General features: G+C 36.2%; 1 protein-coding gene across 3 annotated transcripts in view; it reads left to right on the top strand.

The window, feature by feature from the left end:
* LOC132013773 (CD302 antigen) overlaps nt 1-20508 on the top strand; it is a 133118-nt gene that overhangs the window by 10539 nt on the left and 102071 nt on the right. For all 3 annotated transcript variants that reach the window (XM_059394037.1, XM_059394035.1, XM_059394034.1), the window contains exons 3-11: nt 1714-1884; nt 4534-4698; nt 12050-12160; nt 13290-13433; nt 15849-16040; nt 17128-17285; nt 18894-19004; nt 19559-19647; nt 19797-19966. In XM_059394037.1, coding sequence (XP_059250020.1) covers nt 1714-1884; nt 4534-4698; nt 12050-12160; nt 13290-13433; nt 15849-16040; nt 17128-17285; nt 18894-19004; nt 19559-19647; nt 19797-19966 — 1311 coding nt within the window. The remainder of the gene's footprint in view (nt 1-1713; nt 1885-4533; nt 4699-12049; nt 12161-13289; nt 13434-15848; nt 16041-17127; nt 17286-18893; nt 19005-19558; nt 19648-19796; nt 19967-20508) is intronic.

Raw genomic sequence — 20508 nt, 5'->3', positions numbered from 1 at the left:
TACAGGTTTATGGTAAAGAGGAAGTGAAAGAAATGTATGTGAAAACGCTTGGTATAACAGAAACGGGATTTTTAGGAAGAAACTGCTGGTTCCTCAAGTAATGGTTGCTGGGCTCAGGGACTCCTTTTAAATGCTATGATATGGGAAGAGAAGTGGTCATGAGCTTTTGGGAGCTTAGTTATCATTAAAAATGAAACATAGGGGGACACATGGGTAGCTCAGTTGATTAAGCAGCTGCTTTGACTCAGGTCATGATCCCCGGGTCATGGAACTGAATCCTGCGTTGGGCTCTTGCTTAGCAGAGAGTTTGCTTCTCCCTCTGCCTGCTGCTCCTCCTGCCTGTGCTTGCTCTCTCTCTCTCTCTCTCTCTCTGACAAATAAATAAAATCTTTAAAAAAATGAAATATAGGTAATAAGCAGGTTCCCTATAAAATACAAGATCAAATTACTCTTTAACAGAAATATTCTGTCTAAAACCATTTATGTCAGAGGAAAACAAAACCAATATTCCTTAAAAGATAGTTTGCAAATAAAAGCACCTAGATTATTCTTACTTTTTGCTCTGCTGCTGCTTAATATATTTGAAACTTTTAAGTATCATATTTCAGTTAAATAAACATTTGAGAATGATAAAGAATGTGGAATTAAATACCATCTTAAGCACACTTTTAAGCAAATCTGTGAGACATTTTAATGGACCCTGATAGCCTGATAAGTAGAGATAGGATCCGATCATTATGCTTTCTTTACCTAATAGCCATTATTTGACCTGATAATGACCTTGGTTTTAAACAAATTAAGGATATGGATAAAGGTAACCAAAATAATTACAGAGTTAGCTGTTCTATAAAAACACCTTTCCAAGAGAACTGTTACCCGAAAAAGTATTGAGCACTTCCTTTAGTATTTCTAGGCATGCTTGAGGTTGGAATAATTTTTCAGCTCCTCTCCACGTACCAGGGAAATTTTTAAAATGAAAAACTAGTTCTGCTACCTTGCTGGCCACCAGCTAGTCCCTTGACTGCCCAGCTAAAGCTGGTTCTTTTATAACCTGAATTACCATGTCCTGCTCCTCTCCAAGAACCTTCTCAGAGATCCAGCTGTTCTTTCTCCCACTTCCTTGAAACACACAACTTCAATCCTATCAACAATCTGTGAACAATGGGGCTATGTGTCAATCTGTCTAACTACAGTTTGTTCCAAAGTCCACACCCACCTTCAGTGATTCCAAGGTATTTTTCTGGCCCCACTCTTACTAAAGAAAAGAAAAGAGAATGTAAATTTATTCTCAGGCAGGACACCCCTGCCTTCTACCACCCATGGTCATCAGTTTATCCGTGCTGGATCAAGCCGAGACCATTTAGCTCTTCATCACAACCACTATAACTGAAGCTTTCCATGGATTATCTCATTGAATTCTCTTCAACAAACCTATGAGCTAGATACTATGATTCCTAACTTTCAAATATAGAAACTGAGGCTAATAAAAGTCTGAGAGCTTGTCCACAGCCACACAGTTGAGCCAGCATTTTAGTTCAGAACTGAATGCTGCATCTATGCTCTGAATTTTCACACTATGCAGCCCGCTTAGATACTGTATTCTCTTATGTGAAAACAGTAATCTTTCTTTCACAGAAAATTTAGGAATCAGTTAACTAAAGGTGATTGTCCAGTTTTTAATTTTCCTTCCTCTACTTCCTCCCCACACCACAGAGATCTATACCAGAAATGGGAACTCCTATGGAAGACCTTGTGAATTTCCATTCTTAGTTAATGGGACCTGGCATCATGAGTGCATTTTTGATGAAAAGTATGGTGGGTCATGGTGTGCAACCACCTTAGATTATGAATATGATCAAAGGTGGGGCATCTGCTTACAACCAGGTATGTATGGGCTAGCAGACTTTTATATATAGAAAGAAAATAGATAACCATTTATGTGAGGCAAAAGGGAGAAGGAAGAGTCCAAGATAACTCAAAAATGACTGCAACAAATATTATCCTAGAGAAGATATGTATTTGAGGAGAGAGAAGGAAATAATGTGTAGCTATGAACTTGCTTTCAGAAGTAGGCTGAAGAAAGAACCAAGACAGGATGGTGCCATGGAAGACAGAGGAGGAGGGAGTGTTCTGTAGCACAGATGCCTCAGGAAGAAGAAGTGGAAAAGGCATGAGCAGTTAAGAAATTGCTGCTGACATTTGCTAAAGCGGTTTCTAAAGACCAGTGGTCATACAAGCCAGACTATAGTAGACTAGAAGTGTCAACAGAAGGAGAGAAAGCCTCTTAAGTTTTATGGAATAGAAAGAGAGTGAAGATGGTGGTTTGGGGGCTAGATGGGTTGAAAAAAAACTGTTAGAGTGGTAGAGACTTGAGTATATTTATGGCTTGAAGTGAAGAGGGACCAAAGAGACCTATATCCCTGGTCTTCTCAAAATTGGTGACACTGTTCTCCTGCCATTTCTTTATGTTGGGCAGAGCATTTTTTATAATTGCTTCTTACTAGAAGCAAACTACTCATGTGTGATAAAGATTTCACTGTTCTTTAGAAAAAGAGACCAAAGTAGCAGTTGCATCATGATCTGGTGTATAACTGAGACATATTTTCATTATCCTGAGCCAATGGTTCTGTAGCAGAATCACTTAGAAAGTCTGTTAGAACAGAGATTTCTGGGGGCCCACCTCCAGAAATTATAATTTAGTAGATTTGGAGTGAGCCCCCAAGAATTTGTAGTTCATTGAGTTCCCAGGTGATGCTGATGATGCTGGTCTGGGGACCACACTTTGAGAATTACTGTTCTAGGTAGAGGCACAGGCTTTTCAATACCCAGAACCCACCAAAAGATAAAAGCCAGTATTTGCTTTAGCTACAATTAGTATCAGGCAGAGTTTGGTCAACAAGGCACTGATTTCATTTAAACCTCACTATAGTCTGGATCCAAAATTTTAGATGTGAAATAGAGCTTGGAGGTTATCCAGTTGCAAACCCTCATTGCTCAGGTGAGGGGAAGCAGATGCAAATTGATGACATGGCTTGTCAGGGTCAGACCACATTAGTATGGAGTTTGATGGAGATTCCAGGATTCCTGACCCTCATTCCATGGTGTACTCATTCCACTCTACCTTGCTTCCTTGACGTCATTGGTCTCAGTGTCTTTAGCTTCCTTTGGGAGTGGTAGGGGTAAGAATGGCAGTATTCATAGACCTCTCAGTTATTTTTAGGGAAAAAGCAAGACTGAGTTTCTCAAAGCCAAGGATTGCTAAACCATATACATTATATTTTATAGCAAACATACTGCTATCCCACTGGAAGCTTCTGGATTTACAGGCATAAGACCCCAGTGGTAATAAGGAAACTTTAGGCAATATACTAGCAAATCTATGTATTTTGTTTTCACCAAAGTCACATCCACCTGTGTTGCTATTTAGGCCATTCAAAAGTGGCTGAAGAAGCAGTGTATGACATTCAGGAGATCAACAAGACCAGATTTAGAGACCAGTGCTCTGATGAGAGCTTTGCCACAAACTCCTCTAGATCTTTGTTTCCATCTGTGAAATGAAAGCATTAGACAAGAGGATCTCAGCGGTCCCTTCCAGCTTGAAAGGCCATGAGTCTAACATGTGATGTGTGACTGGTTATGGTAGGCCCTTTGGAAAAGTCCCTGAGTGGAACCTGGGACACACTTGCTACAGTGTAAATTGCATTTCCTCTTCCACAGGAGTCTCTAAGTATATTTTTGAATCAGTTGTGTCAAGACCTATGTATCTCATCTAAGAAATAATTTGAAGGGTCTTTGAAATTATACATGCTTTTTATATATTTGTCAAAGAAAATAATATGCACCTTATGCAATAAACATGTATGCCCATATACATATATATGCACACATATGTCAACATAGACTAATCTGCAATATTGATCATATAATATTAATTATGTGTTATATATTAAATCATCTCTTAAAACATTAAGAGAAATTTGGGCTGAGTTTTTCAAATAAGGCAATCACTGTTGGGTGTTTAAGCAGCATGTCTGCACACACACACACACACACATGCACACACATACACACAGTAGTTTCACTGCAGGCTGTAGGCAAACCCCTCTGCAGTCTGCCACCATCTTCAAGTAAGCTTGTTTTTTGTTTTGTTTTGTTTTGTTTTGTTTTGTTTTTTTCCAAGTAAGCTTGTTTTCCATCAGCTTAGGAGTTGACAATGTGAATACATTTGAAGACTCCTACATTTCAGCAGAGGGCAGGCATGGGCTAAAATATGGCATGGTAATTGATAGGGAATAAAGGTAGAGTAGAGGATAAGAAAGTGGAAGCTTTAATCAGCCAAAGTCATTTAGTTCTCATGACTTCAATTTCTTTGTGTAACCAAAGAATCAAAATATGGCCTAGTCAAACAATGAGCTTCAATTTTAGTGTATCCTAAGAGTATGGAAATTGAGTGTCAGTATTAGTAAACATTGCTAGTAATATAAAACATTATATCCTTACTTTATGATCACTAACATATCTTTCTATCAACAGAAAACGGCTGTGAAGATAATTGGGAAAAGAATGAGCAGATTGGAAGTTGCTACCAATATAACACTCAGGCAGCTCTTTCTTGGAAGGAAGCTTATGTTTCGTGTCATAATCAAGGAGCTGACTTACTGAGCATCAGCAGTGCTGCTGAATTAACTTATCTTAAAGGTAGGTTTACATGTGCTAAAGCAAATTGCTGGGATTATACAGATGCCATCTGTCTACCTCTGTTTTCATATCCAGGTATGTTGTTTCCTGTATATATTTTTCTTTCTTCTCTTAAATGTCAGCACTGAAACCTACAGGCAGAATGGTATGAATATAATCCTATTCTATCCATTGAAAATGCATTTCATATTGGAGACTGAAAAGAGGGTAATGTTCAGAAAATGGAGTGAGGTAGTGAGATTCAACTGCTGCCCTAAGCCTAATTGACGAAATTTTTAAAAAGGTGAACATTAAACTCCTTGAACATTGAAGAGTAGAGAAATCAAGGAAGCTGAAGAAGGTGGCTGAGTAACAGTACATGGACTCAGGGAAAGGTCCTTGTGTTGACCCTCAGGGGCAAGGAGAAGACAAAGAAATCTTAAAGTGGATTTAATCAGTGGACCCATTGAGTGGATGGGATTTTGTTTTATTTTATTTGTGTGTGTGGTGATGGTGGGAATTCTTAAATTTTTAATTATGAAAACATATATACAGAAATACGAAAAGACCTGAAAGAGACCTGTGTAACCACCACTCTGATGTTATACACTCTTTATACACTAACATTTTGTCATATTTCTTTATATGATTGATCCCCTCCGTCCTTCCCTGCTTCCCTCCCTTTAAAGAAAATGTTAATGGAGTTAAAGCCCCATGTCATCTCTCAAAATTACCATTCTTTGAGTACTTTTATAACATATGTATGTATAAATACTATATATGTTTTCATTATAGTGTTGTTCTGTTTTTATATGATATAAATACTTATGTGCCCTTTTGTAAGTTAATCCATTGTCAACTGCTGCTGTAAAGTATTGCATTGTATGAATAAATCACAACTTATCCATTCCCCTATTGAGAAACAGATTATTTTCAGCTTTTGCTATTGCAAGGAACATCCTCATGTGTGCATCTTGGGGCAGGCATGTAGGACAGTTTCTCTAGAGTAGGAATTGCTGAGTCATGGGGTGCACATCTCTTCACCACTAACCAAAAATTCCAAATTGTTTTCCAAAGGGCTGCCTTCATTTACACTTCTGCTAGCCTGATGTTATCAGACTTAGTTGGCCAAAGTGATGAATGTGAAATGGTATTTAATTTTCTTTTATATCTTCCTGATAATTCGTGTGGTTTTGTATCTCATGTTCATTAGGCATTCAGGTTTTCAGTTTATAATCTTTATATCTTATAATCAGATATAAAGTTGATATCCTTTGCCTGTTTTCTATTGAGTTGTTTGAATTTTTCTTATTGATCTGTTTAATTCTTTATATGTACTTATCTAATCTTGTAGGATTACAAAAATCTTTTCCTAGTCTTTGGTCTTTTTACATTTGTTGCTTCTTATTATTTAAAAATACATTAGTTTTAATTTGGTCAATCTTTTCCTTAATGTTTTGTGCTTATTTATATTATTTAGCAAATTCTTTCTTAGCCTTAATATGATAAATATATTCTCTCATTTTTCTTCCAAATACTATTTATTTCATATTTTTCCCTCAGATTTGTTATGCCACCTCTAATAAATATAAACTCCCCTATTACATGTGGATTATTTCTAGGCTCTCCATCCTATTCCTTTGGTCTGATTTTCTATCTGTGTGTCTATTCCATACTGTTTTAATTATGCCAGCTGTATGGAAAATATGGATGAGCAAGTCCTCTTATATTTTTTCTTGAATTGCTTTGGCTTTTTTTAACCACTTATTCTCTTCTATGAATTTAAGGATCACCTTATTAATCTCAGTGAAAAACTTTGTTGAGACTTTGGAATTGCACTGAATTTTAGATTAATTAAAGAGGCACTGCCATCACTATATTATTAAGTCTTCTCATCCATGAAAATGGTATGCCTTTCTACTACTTATTTGTGACATCTTTTACAAATTCAGTAAAATTATATATCTTTTTCCATCAGAGTATTGCATATTTTTTACTAGGAAGTTTATAAACAGAAAGGTTTTATTTTCTTTTTAAAAATCAAGAAACCCAGGGTACCTAGGTGGCTCAGTTGGTTGACTGACCAACTCTTTTGTTGTTGTTGTTGTTATTATTATAATTATTCTTTTTTTTTAATTTATTTATTTTCAGAAAAAACAGTATTCATTATTTTTGCACTACACCCAGTGCTCCATGCAATCCGTGCCCTCTATAATACCCACTACCTGGTACCCCTACCTCCCACCCCCCCGCCACTTCAAACCCCTCAGATTGTTTTTCAGAGTCCATAGTCTCTCATGATTCACCTCCCCTTCCAATTTACCCCAACTCCCTTCTCCTCTTTAACACTCCTTGTCCTCCATGATATTTGTTATGCTCCACAAATAAGTGAAACCATATGATAATTGACTCTCTCTCTTAATTTTGACTCAGGTCATGCTTTCAGGGTTGTGGGATCAACCCCTGCATCAGGCTCCATCCTCAGTGAGATGTCTGCCTCTATCCCCCTCCTTCTGCCCTTCCCCCCACTCTTGCTTTCTCTCTCTAAAATAAATAAATCTTTTTTTAAAAAAATCAAGAAACCCAAGTTATTGAGTCTTTGATGATTTGAATGACAAAATAACCATAATATATGACAATGATGCTTCACATTGAGTCCTAAATGCTTTTCATACATTGTCTTATTTAATACCATATAACAGCACTACAAGATACAGGTATTTTGATTGCAATGCTCACTTGACAGATGAGGAATGTCAGGATCAGAGAGAAAATGTACCTTGTTCAAGGTCACCCACAAGTAATTAGCAGAGCCAAATTTTGAATATAATCAGTGAGACTTGAAAACAAATTGTATCAGGCATGTATCTGTATTTCCTTTTTATAAGACTAGTAAGTTCTTTACAGGAAGAGGTGGGTCTCATGGTTTTTTTTTTTCCTTTTGCATAAAATTTTAAGTATTATTGCTATGTATAAAACAAGTATCTACTGACAATTTCCGATAAATCCTATCACACTGTTTTGTAATAATTATAAATATTCGGTAAATTCAAACTAATAGCAAAACCCTAATATCTCCAGATAAATTAAATAATTTAATGATCATTACAATGTCATAAGACAAGTATTTCCCATTTACTGATGGGAAATTGGTGCTTAAAAATAAAGTATCCAACATCACACAGCTGAGAAGTACCGGAATTGGCATTGAAATACCAACATATATGATTCCAGAGCCCTTACATTTTTACTATATACTTTCTGCTCTTACATAGTTTTCTTTTTTTTCTTTTCATCATTAAAAGTCCACTAGTCTTTTGTCATGCTTTCTAGCTAGTCCTTTTTTCAGTCCTCCTTTCTTACTTAGAGCTTTCCCCTTTTCCTATGTTGTTTGGTACTTGAATAATCAGACCTCTGGAATGGAAATCTATCCATTCCTAAGGGGCTAGTGGTTGTCAGTGGAATTCTTTTCTAGAACTCCTTGAACCTTACAAAAAAATATTGTTGAAAGTGAAAAGTGCCAATGAATTTAAGCCTCCTGGAATATTGACATTTGAAAACTGATGTTTTCAGTGAAGAATAAAAGTGTCCAAGTGTGACTATCAAAACCCTAACAATCTAATGATGCATTTGGAGAAATGAATGTTTTGTGATTTTTTTATGTATCGTTTTTCTTTAATGACTCATAAAAGTGAGATAATACATTAAATGATACTGCTGTCCCAGACCAGACACTCCCTACATTTTATGTATATCAATAATTTTAGAGATACACCCTTTCTAATGTTCTTGGCTCCTTTCACTGTGACTGCTGTTTAAGCATATCGTAATTATTATAACCTAATTAAAATTGCTGGTTTTCCAAGACCCAAGCTGTACTTTAACATGTGAAACTCAGAGTATCCAAATCTTGACAATTTCTTAAAAGTTTCCCTCCTCACTGAAAACTGCTATGGGTAAGCATTGGGATAGGAGAATGAGAACAAAAAAGTGAATCAGACAGAGATTTTGTGATCCAGGTGCTTGATCTACTTGGGGAAATGAGAGTTGTACATATGCAGAGCAAAATGGAGAATGTATTCCCAAATGACTCTGGTTTGGTAGCTAGTGGTTGGATGGGGCTAGGGAATCTACGGCTAGAAAAAAAGGCAGACACTGTCCATTGAAAATAAGTCCCCATGCAATCTAAAAGACCTTTCTTTTTTCTTTCTGCCTGCTCTGCACTTAGTTTTGTTTTTATTTTGTTTTACTAATACAGGGGCTTTGGAAATGAGGGATTTGGTTTTCTTATAGTCACTGGTTTTTTGTTTTGTTGGTTTTTTTTTTTTTTTTTGGAAGTTAGATTTTCCATGGCTCTGGCCTTCCCAGGAAACCTCTAACCACAGATTCATCCCAGAGCTACAAAAGAGGACTCAACAGTCCCCAGAATAGGAATAGCACATTTCCATTCTTCCTCATTTTCCTCCAGCCTGAGGGGTTATTCACTTTGAGTGGCTTCTGCAGGTGCCCTAAGGCTAAGTTAATTATAAATCAGGGACCCTACTGGCTAGAAGTTCTCCTCTGTCTCATTCCAGAAGCATGATCATTGTCAGGCCTGTAGTCTCCCTTGTGGGGAGAATAGAAACAGAGGGTCTGGTCTGAACAGGTTTTAAGGACAGTGGCAAATATTCTACTTCAGTGAACTCATCTATTTGACTTGATAAGGTATGGGAATTTATACTAGCAATCATCTGTTTCTTGATGGCAAAATGGAAGTAAGCAAAGCCTCAAACTGGTCAGTTTCTTGCTTCGATTGTATGTAGAAAAAAAGTCTAGTTTCAGATTGTCCATGCCAAAAAGAAATCCCTGCCTTTCGTATTTGACCAACCTGGATTTTTAGACTCCATTTCCCATTCACATTAACCTTGCATAAAATACATAAAGAACATTCTTGTTTTATATTCCTATGATTCTATTGAAGAATAAGTGATCAGTATGGCTCACAAATAGAACAGTGTAATGAAACAAGTTAGAAACCTAACAGCTTCCAAAGTTCATTGTGCTTCTTCATAAATGTGTATTTACCATGTTCAGGTAAGTGATAGGATTATTCAGATGTCCTGCTGGGGATATCTGAAAAGTCTTCATGGAAGGGAGGTTATTGAACTTGGGATGATGGGTGGGACAGTTTGGTCCTCCATAGTATCCGTAGTTAAAAATTAATAAAGGGAATTCTGAATGTCCTGTATGGTTGAGTCTGGAATGCCATAAATATGTCACAGTTTACAGAACTTCTTTAGGAAGGCTGGAGGATCAATTACTTTTACTAATGAGAAATTTACATTGGATTAAATCCTCAATTTGTATGCCAGCGCTTCTGCTAACAAGGTGAAAGAAAAGGAGAATTCAAAGTTTCCTTCAGCAGTCTCCTCAAACCATTAACCCAAATACCCACCTTTTCCTTCCTCATAGAGTATCCCTACCATCTATTTTCTTGAGCAAAGTGAAGCAAACCCTTAGTTTCCCTTCCTCATACTTAAAAATTTATCTGTATCTGTCATCCCTCCAGTTTGCTCAAGGTTAACTCCTTCCCCAAAGCTCTTTACATCCACACCAGCTATTTCTTCTCTCTCTAATATTTTCATTGACTCTCACTCTACTGACTCTTCCCCAACAGCCCATAAACTTACTGAAATTTCTACCATTAAAAAATATAGATGGATGGATGTAGATATATAGGTATAGATAAAGATGTAGCTATATCCCTCTTCTAGATACTGAATATCTGCCTCTTTCTTTCACACACAAGCTCTTGGAAAACACTGTGTATCTTTCATTCCTACATTCACATCTGTTCCTCAGTGAAGTGGTAATTGGGCCTGTCCCTACCACCCTTTTCCAGTCTCCTGCCCATCCCTTTAACATTGGTCTCTGGGTATTGTTCTTGGCCCCTTCCATCTTTGCTGATTCTATTTCTGCTCTACACAGAGGGGCTTTTCCACTCCTTGGGTGTCAGTTCTAGTGGAGTCACCTGCTCAGGCATTTATGTAGTCAAAATTAACCTCAAAAAGTCCTTAGAGTATGGATATGGTTTTCTATATGCAAATCACATAGATATATCTGATATATATAAAGGAACAAAATGATATATATTAGATATATTTGTATGAATTACATATAGAAAACATATCCTTATTTTAAGAATTTTTATGTAAATAGTGTACACATAAATTATATAAAACATATTAATATAAATCTAATTATTTGAAAATCCTATAAATTATATTTTATAATTTATATAAAGGTTATCTTAAATATTAATATTTTATAAATATTATAATTATAAATTATAATTTATAATTATTATAATTATAAATATATTTTATATTTAGGGAGAGATAGATTCCAGCCTGTTAGCTCTTCCTATTTGTCAGCAACGTCCTTGTCTTCTGTAGACCATTTCATCAGTTATTCTATCTGTTCTACCTGGCCCTCAGAATCTTCAAGTTCTCTTATCACGTTGTTGATGAAGACTTAACCAGGCTCTTGTATAATTTTGTTGACTTTCTTGATACTGGTATGAAAATCCTTATAATCTTTTCATCCAGTTTACCAATACATGGGCCCATGCAAGCATAATTGCATCCATTGCTTGTGGGCGTATGTATACTGAGTGTCATTTATCCACAACTAACCTATTTAAATTATCTCTGCTTCTCTATCTTTCTCTCACTTTTTTTGCTGATGGCTTCTGGTTGCCAAATAATGAATTTGAATGACACATCTCCCCTGTAGTGTTTGTGTGTGTGTGTGTCTTGTTCTGTGACTCCATCCTAAAGATCTCCTTTGGACTCTAAAGCTATATATTCCATTGCCTACCAAACAGCTCCTGTACATATTTCTGAAGCAGTATGGGTAACACTTTACTGTTTAGGGGATTCACATCTGTTTTGTTCACTAAATTGAAATAATCATGGGGGCAGGGACTTTGTCTTTTTTTTTTTTTTTTTTTTTTTTGCCCTAGTACCAGTTAAATAATATGTGCTTAATGAATTTAAACTGTCAGTCTGGAATACAATCAGTTCTTCAAATCTAGATATATAATGGAAACTGTTTTCATCTGTATCAGTAAAAAAGGTTGAAAATAGTGAAACAGCTATTCTGAGAAGATTCTGTTCTTGCCTTAGAAGAAAGGGACAAGCTAGTAAGAAAGCAGAAATGAATTAACTTACCAGCCTTTAGTTAACCTTTGTTGGAGAGACAGCCTCCTACAAGGACTCCTGCCTTACCATCAAGGCCTTTAAATATTTTTGGTATTAGTAGAAACTTAAGTCTGACTTAGATAATAACTTAGGTAATTTTGTCGCTTGTTAAAATTATGTTATTCTTACAGAAAAAGAAGGCATTCCAAGAATTTTCTGGATTGGCTTAAATCAACTATACTCTGCTAGAGGCTGGGAATGGTCAGACCATAAGCCATTAAACTTTCTCAACTGGGACCCAGGTAACTGCTCTCTCTTCTACCTACTATGCCCAGAGCAAAACTTCAAAAAAGTAAATAAACAAAATCATCCCACTCTCTGACAGCTTATAAAAATTTCAAATCTTGGCAACTGTTATTGTGGTTATTTCTCAAAAGAATTTTTTTCCCTAATTCCTTCTTTATTATGATACCATTATAGCCAAGTTGAACCATATCACAGATAACTGAGCATTTGTCTCTAACCCTTACGGCAACCCTACATTTTTAAGTAATAGCAGAATAAGCCCCATCATATGGCCTAGAAGCTTTTCTGTGTCCTATTGGTGACTTGACATGTCTATGACTAACCCATGTTGTTTTATCTGCAGCTTAACTCCATTCAGAAGTATGCTCTCATTTTAAAACTCTTGGGGTTTCCCACAGTAGTGCTCAAGTTAACAACATAATGGTTGTATTTTATTACACAAATAAATACCTTAAGGAAAATTTTATAATGAATAAAACAAACAAAATCCTACTTAGCCAAAAGAGTTTTCTCCCCAAAAGAAGTTTAGATACCTTTTAAAAAAAATAAAATCTTAGGCTTCTGACAAAGGTAGAACCTAAGAGTTAACACTAGCTTCAGTACAAAATATCCTGTACACATATAAGAAAAATGGGCTAAGTGCAATAAAATACCAAGAGGTCATTTCAGTTTAATGAAATTTCATTATTAGTGAATAAATTCTCTATTATCTCAGTGAATAAAATCTTTAAAGATGATTTAACCTTTAATTCAAGGTCTTAAGGGCATTATAGAACCATAATATAGTATATTTATTATATAGAATAACAGATTAGGAGCTATTGTCCACAGAATATGATATGAAAGTTGATTGGGAGCAGATGTTTGTTTTTGATTTTTGGTTTTGTTTTTTCAATTAACTATACCGTATCATAGTATTTTGCCCTATATCCTGTATTTTAAAAGGAAGACATATTTAAACACATGGGTGTCCATTGAGGCTTATACATCTCAATTTAGTAGAAAGTTTAACTATTTTATGAGTTCCAATAAATGCAGAAAATTAGGAATACAAGTTATTTTTTCTAACCACCACTCTGGGCCTAACCTTCTCCTTCAAACTCTTTGAAAATTCTCCCATTTAAGATATGCCTAGCGCACCTATGATGATAGGCGGATCAAGCTGTGCAAGGATGGATGCCATGTCTGGTCTATGGCAGAGTTTTTCCTGTGAAGCTCAATTGCCGTATGTCTGCAAGAAACCATTAAATAACACAGTGGAGATAACAGGTATCTTTTTCACTTCCTTGTGCAAGCTGGCCTTAAAATTACAGTTTTGTGAAGTTGAGTAAATCCATTTCAGATATCTAATTCTACCTTTCCAATGCCAGTGCCAAAAACTACTTCATTTAGACTTGTAGCTGGATATTATTAACTCTATATGCCTAAAGCTTTGGTTTGGTAAAGCCCCATAAGAAGGCAGAGGTATTCTAGGTAAGAAATACATTTCTATCCACAGATGGCTCTTTTTTCTTTAGAGCAATGGTGCTCAGAGTGTGGTTGCTAGACCAAGAGTATCAGTATCACCTGCACCTGTTCAAAACACATTCTTAGAACCCACCTCAGATTTACTGAATCAAAAACTCTGTGGGCCCCAACAACCTGTGTTAATAAGGAGCCTTCCTGGAGATGCTGATGCATACTCAGCTCTTATGTATGACCTGCATCTGAGAAGTAAAAAACGATGGATGGGGGAACTCTTCTAGGGTTTCTAGCTCCTTCTCAATGATGCCCATCTCCGTTCTGTCCTTCTTTGCCAGGCTGCTCCTTTAGGTTGTTGTGTTGATAAATCAGGTAGAAAAGGGAAGGTGCAGAAGGACAAAAACACGTACAAGGAAGGTTTTTTTACCCCAAGGGATTTCAGGGATAAGAGAAACACCGAACAGTTGAAGTTTCTGAGGTATAAGGAAACTTCAGAAGCTTTTGAAAGGATAAGAGGAGTGCTCTGTCTGGCACAAGCCTCACCACATACCTGGTATTTGATTAAATCCTCCTGAATAAGAAAAACTGGTACTCAAAACTGGAAGGGGAAAAGGGGGGCTTAAAATGTCTTGTTTAAAGAATTTTGGGGGGGGTGCCTGGGTGGCTTAGTGTGGGTTAAAGCCTCTGCCTTTGGCTCAGGTCATGATCCCAGGGTCCTGGGCTCGAGCCCCGAATCGGGCTCTCTGCTCGGCAGGGAGCCTGCTTCCTCCTCTTTCTCTGCCTGCCTCTGTAACTACTTGTGATCTCTGTCAAATAAATAAATAAAATCTTCAAAAAGAAAAAAAAGAATGTTGGGGGAAGGGAATAAAATTTCTTATCCACATGGTAGCATAAAGCTATTTTTTTAAGACTAAAAAATAAATATATAGAATGAGGATTGTCAGGAGATGTTTTATTAAAATAATAGGGGAAAATGAACACTCATCTGCCAAGTTGATTCAAACCAAATTTAGTCCACACAACAAAAAGCATAATAGAAAAGATAGCACAGATGAAAATAAACCTGGGTGATTGATGATAGATCAAATAAATATGCTGTAGTAGCAATTATTAAGTAAATATAATGTTTCCACATGATTGAATAATATGCATTTATTAAAATAACTGTGCTGGCAGGCAGATACAAGAGCAGAACAAAATGATATGCCTACTTATCATTTTAATCTTGTAAAAATATGTATTCATAGAGACAAAAACTAGAATAGGAAAATGTCCTAAGTTCAGTTATGGGTGTTTTTTTCCTCTGTTCCTTTATCATAATTATAAAATAAAATAATAATAATAATAATAGCAAGTGCTATTTCAGAAATGTGAAACTGAGTCACCTTGCAAGTGTGAGAAGCTAATCAGACCTGAATTTTATCTTTAAGTGAAGAACAAACTGTTCACATTTTTAAGATGCTATATTTTATACATCAGGTATTCCATACAGTCCAGAATCCATGAAGTCTGAGTAATTGACTTAATTTCTAATTCTATTAAGAAGGACATAAGTATTTTCTATGGTATTATACCTGTCTTTTTCTCCAGTCTTTCTTGACCATCATTTGAGTGAGTTTTAATGTGGTGAAAACAAAGAATCACTAATTGCCTGAGGATGTAGATCTAGTAGTGGGAAGGAAAGGAGAGGTCCAGAGAGGTCCTGTGCTCTTTCCCTCCATCGCTGTCTTCTCTTTTTTATAGAGTTTATAAATGTTCTACTTACTCTTTAAATCTCTGCCCCATGTGCAACAGTAGGCATGAAACCACATCCCCTTGCTGATCTGACCATACATGAAACGAGGCTGGACTTCATAACCTCTCAAAGTCAGAGACTGGAAGGGAACCTAACAGGTCCCAAACCAAGGAAGAGATTTGTTAACAAGTGGCTTACCCGACACCATCCTCCTGTCTATTAGGACTAAAGGCAGCCCCTTCTCAAATAGTTGGAGCCTAATCATGTAGCATGTTTGTATCACATTACAGTCATATAATTACCTGTATCCCTGCAGTCAATCTAATGATGTAGAATGAAGCACCATATAAATTCATGTCCCTGTGCTATTTGACATCCCATTCCCCAGCTTTCCAAAATCTCATGATTTAAGAAGGAAGAATTTGCAATGTTATTGATTCAAAATAGATGTATCTTTACTGGAATATAAATAGCTGTTTTTCCTGCAGATGTTTGGACATATTCAGACACACACTGTGATGCAGGCTGGCTGTCAAATAATGGGTTTTGCTATCTGCTGGTAAATGAAAGTGATTCCTGGGATAAGGCACATACAAAATGCAAAGCCTTGAACAGCGATCTCATCAGCATTCATTCTTTAGCAGATGTGGAGGTGGTTGTCACAAAACTCCATAATGGGGGTAAGTTTTTAAAATATCCTATTTGAGAGGTTTGAAACGTTCTAAAGTGCCCCTATTTTTAGATTCTTGGTAGGAATGAAAGCTTACAGTTTGATCCTTACAGATTTGCACTGTCCAATGGAATTTTCTGTGATGATGGAAATGTTCTATAATCTGCACTGTCCAGTACTGCAGCCACCAGCCATTTGGGGCTTGTGAGGACATGAAATGTAACTGAGGAACTGACTTTTATTTTTATTTAATTTTAATTAATTTACAAATAGCCACACATAGCTAGTAGCTGTCAATTTGACAGTATAGCCAGTGATTGAATAATTTTCCTCATCTCATAAGCTAAAACCTATTTAAGTTGCTACAGATGCTTGTGATGATTATTTCACTTTGTATTTATTTAAAAGCTAAAGACTGAAGAACAAAAATACACTAGATGCGAGTATCATATCCGCCTCCTAGGATTCACTAATAGTACTAGCTAACAATAGACACCTATTCTGTGTTGGCGTGGTATTGTTTCCCCTGGGAAGGCAGCAGCATCATCCCGGGGCAAGGGTGGACATCCATCCTATTCTAACTGGAGTATCTAGGATTGTATTTGTAGAATTCCATTGCAGTTTTCCCCGGTTGTCCAAAGATAGACTGCTCTTGTGAAATCTTTGATAAACCAAAATGGCATAAAACAAAGAAGCAAACACCATTTCATAAAAGCAAAACTCCACTTCAGATTTTGTTCACTTAGGGAAAATAGGTACATATATCTTTCATAAAAGTGAAGTGACAGAAAGAGCTTTTGGGCAAGAGGAAACCTGTATACCCCATAAAGCAAAGTTTATCTAAATCAGGTATCAGGAACACCTAACCTGCAGATCACAACTTGGCTGTTCCATTATGTACTCTTGACTGCATAAGTGCCCTGAAAAGCCCTTGACTCCTGGCCTGCCTAAATTATCAGTATTTTCATAGATTCATTACAAATACCATTGAGGCTCCTAAAACCCCATTATCAGAATGCAAAAATCAGTGACAATGTACATATTGAATTACATATGTAATTGAGTAAAACCAAATAAATAAAATATTTTTCTTTTAGATGCCGAAGAGGAAATATGGATAGGTCTTAAGAACAAAAATGTTCCAAGTTTATTTCAGTGGTCTGATGGTACTGAAGTTACTCTAACGTATTGGAGTAAGAATGAGCCAAATGTTCCCTACAATAAGACTCCCAACTGTGTTTCCTATTTAGGAAAGGTAGGAAACTTTATATGGCTTATTTATATTCTTACTATATACCAAATGATGTTAAAATGACTTTGGTTGGGATATTTGTTTAAGCCTGGAAAGAAAATAAAACGTATGAGCCCGGTAGAATGTCTTTCTGGAAGCTACTAGAAAAAAGGAAGCAAATAAAACAACTAAATAAGCAGTGCACTTCCTGTATGAGAGTATCTGCTCTAGTCTGAAACACATGAAGGAAATCCTATTAGTACTCAATTCTTGTGCCAGATTGGTTCTGATAAGCTGCTTTCTCTCTGGACCAACAATATATTTAACATGTAGCCACAGCTTAAGGGGAAAATCCCATCTTCTGAATTCATGTTCAGATTTTCATATTAATCTTACTTTAAGAAGTAAAAAAATGCTTTTATTTAAAAATTAGATCTAGGGGTGCCTAGGTGGCTTAGTCAATGGAGCATGTGACTCTTGATCTCTGGGTTGTGAGTTTGAGCCCCACATTGGATATAGAAATTACTTAAAAAAATAAAATCTTTTAAAATTAATTAATTAATAATTAATTTAAAATTAGGTCTAATGTTTTTCAGAGAACATCTTTCTTATGTGGAATGCTTAGCTATTTATTGAACATGCTTTAGTTAATAGTCCAAATAGACTGTATGTTGAGAGAAAAGACATGTTTACCCTTATATTTTGTTTGTATCATTTTCCTAGGGACTCCTAATTATTTAGGGGGCTTGTGTCCCCCCCAGACTTTTAGAGAGACTTAAGTGGAAGTAGCAAATGTTATGCATATTTAGTAGTGTTTCAAAGGTAAAGAGATATCTAGAAAGGTGTCAAAGATGAATTTAGAGGGCTGTCACATTTGGTGCTCTATTTAAAGGATTTTTAAGATGTTTTTGGTAGAGGTCAAAGATAGAAATGAGATTCCATAGATAAGACTACACTGATAACATACCTAGATAGCATTCCAGTGTTCAAAATTGATCCTTATCACAATTGACTTGTTGAAATTCAATTTGAAGAAAGCAGAGTGACTTAAGCAAAATTAATATTAAGTAGCATATTTGAAAGAGAGAACTTTGAAGTCTAAGCTGAAGTAGAGTGGAAAGAACTTTTGATTCTGGGATTCTTAGAGAGTAGCTGTTCTAACTATCATGATTATGTTATATATGAGGAGATTGAAATAGCATGGTTGGTTGACATATCCAAAAGTTTTTCATCAATGGGCAGACTTTGGCCCTGTCATGTGGAAGAAGGCTTGAACACTGTCAACTGTGTGTAGGCTGAGTTCTTTCTTCAACTCCTGGACTTAATGTCCTTTAATGGTTTTATTGTTACTCTTATAAGAAAATGGAATTCATCTCCACTATGATCTTGAGGTGGTGCTAAAATAACAGACAGTGAGCCACAACCTTGCAGGCATGTTGGGTAGTATTTTCTAGGAGTGTATTCCCAGATGTAGTCATTTATTTTCTCTTTTCTCCTCTTCCTCCTCCCCGTGCCCCTTGCTCACAGTATTGTGAGAAGAAGCTATCTTGATTTAAAATAAGTCAGAGTTCAACTCTAAATATATGGCAAATAATTTCTCTGTGGAAAATTTTTTTTTCTATTTTTAAAAAGCTAGGTCAGTGGAAAGTCCAGTCGTGTGAAGAGAAACTTAAATATGTATGTAAGAAAAAGGGAGAACAAATGAATGATACGACATCTGACAAGATGTGTCCTCCAGATGAGGTATGTAAAGTCCCTGCGTAAATTTTTCTAAGCAGTATTACACCTTCTTCATTAAGGACGATAGGTAAGACTGAAACAATTCAGACTTGGGAAACAGAAGTAATGACTACCTTCTGTTCATTTACATTAGAGCAAATCAGAGAGCAGTCAATCATTACATATTAGCATTCTTACAGAAGAAAAAACATTATAGGAAAAAGAGTTACCTATTCATGATTTCTATAAAAATCTATGTGATTATAATCCTTAATGCTGATGTCTTTACTTCCCCCATTTATCTTTTCCCTCTCCAAAAATAGTTCAACCAACAACATTATAGTCTTATGAGCAGCTAGGTCCTGGAGGTAAGGAGAAATAAGACACTCCTGTCTGACACAGGCTCACAATCCTGTTGGAGTTATCTATGAAGTTGTAACCCACCTTCATCATGTGTATGAATGTACAGGCCATGTCCTTTGACTTCTCTAAATGTGAGCTGTTATCAGTGTAGTAGAATCTTGCTTATTGGGGGGGACATTAAGTCTGAACAGTGTGATACATCTCCTTGGATTTAGGGCTGGAAAAGACATGGAGAAACCTGTTACAAGATTTATAAGGATGAAGTCCCTTTTGGAACCAACTGCAATCTGACTATAACTAGCAGGTACGACCATCAGTAAACATGTACCTTGTGAGCTTTTAACTCTGGGTTAGCTTTACTAAATAAGTCTCCTAAGAAAAAGTTGCATATTTAATATACATAGTAATTCATTCACCATAAAAGCACCTGCTAATTTAACTCTTGTTTTGTAGATTTGAGCAAGAGTTCCTGAATGACATGATTAAAAAGTATACTAAATCTCCAGGAAAATACTTCTGGACTGGCCTGAGAGATATAGATTCACATGGAGAGTATAGCTGGACAGGTGTTGGGGGAGTAAAGCAAGCTGTCACCTTTTCCAACTGGAATTTTCTTGAGCCAGGTAAGTAGTGGAATATGATGATTTGTGAAATGCAGTATACCTCCCAGATATGGTCTTCACTTAGCTTTGAAATGTGAGGGAAATGATCATCTTCAGGATAAGAGTCTGTCTATGGAACCATAAATGGAAGCAGTGACTATGTCTTCCTTATGAAGTCCTTGGTAATAATCCCCAAAAAGGAGCTAAAAGACTCAGTTCTCAGAAACCACCCTCTAATGGCACAAAGCTAGAACCATCAATGTGAAGGTTTGTTTTTTTTTTTATCTTTTCCATCTAAGTCTCAAACAGAATCTAGAAGCTTCATCTTGAAGTGCCTTACGTTTTCATCTCTCTGCTTCTTAACCTTTTCAAAATTGAATGTGTTTATTTCTATTATTCCAAATGGGTGAAAATTAAGGAGGTAATATTGTAGGTATTGTAGGTTTGGTTTATTCTGAAGGTTAGTTCATCTTTCTTCAACCAGCTCAAAGCATTGAACATAATTAGCCATCAAATTAGAACATTTTGGACCAAAAAAGACTTCAGAGGTCCCTTTTGATTTT

The sequence above is a fragment of the Mustela nigripes genome, chromosome 3 (genome assembly GCF_022355385.1).
Source record: "Mustela nigripes isolate SB6536 chromosome 3, MUSNIG.SB6536, whole genome shotgun sequence".
Lineage (NCBI taxonomy): Eukaryota > Metazoa > Chordata > Mammalia > Carnivora > Mustelidae > Mustela > Mustela nigripes.
This window is presented reverse-complemented; position numbering and strand designations above follow the sequence as displayed.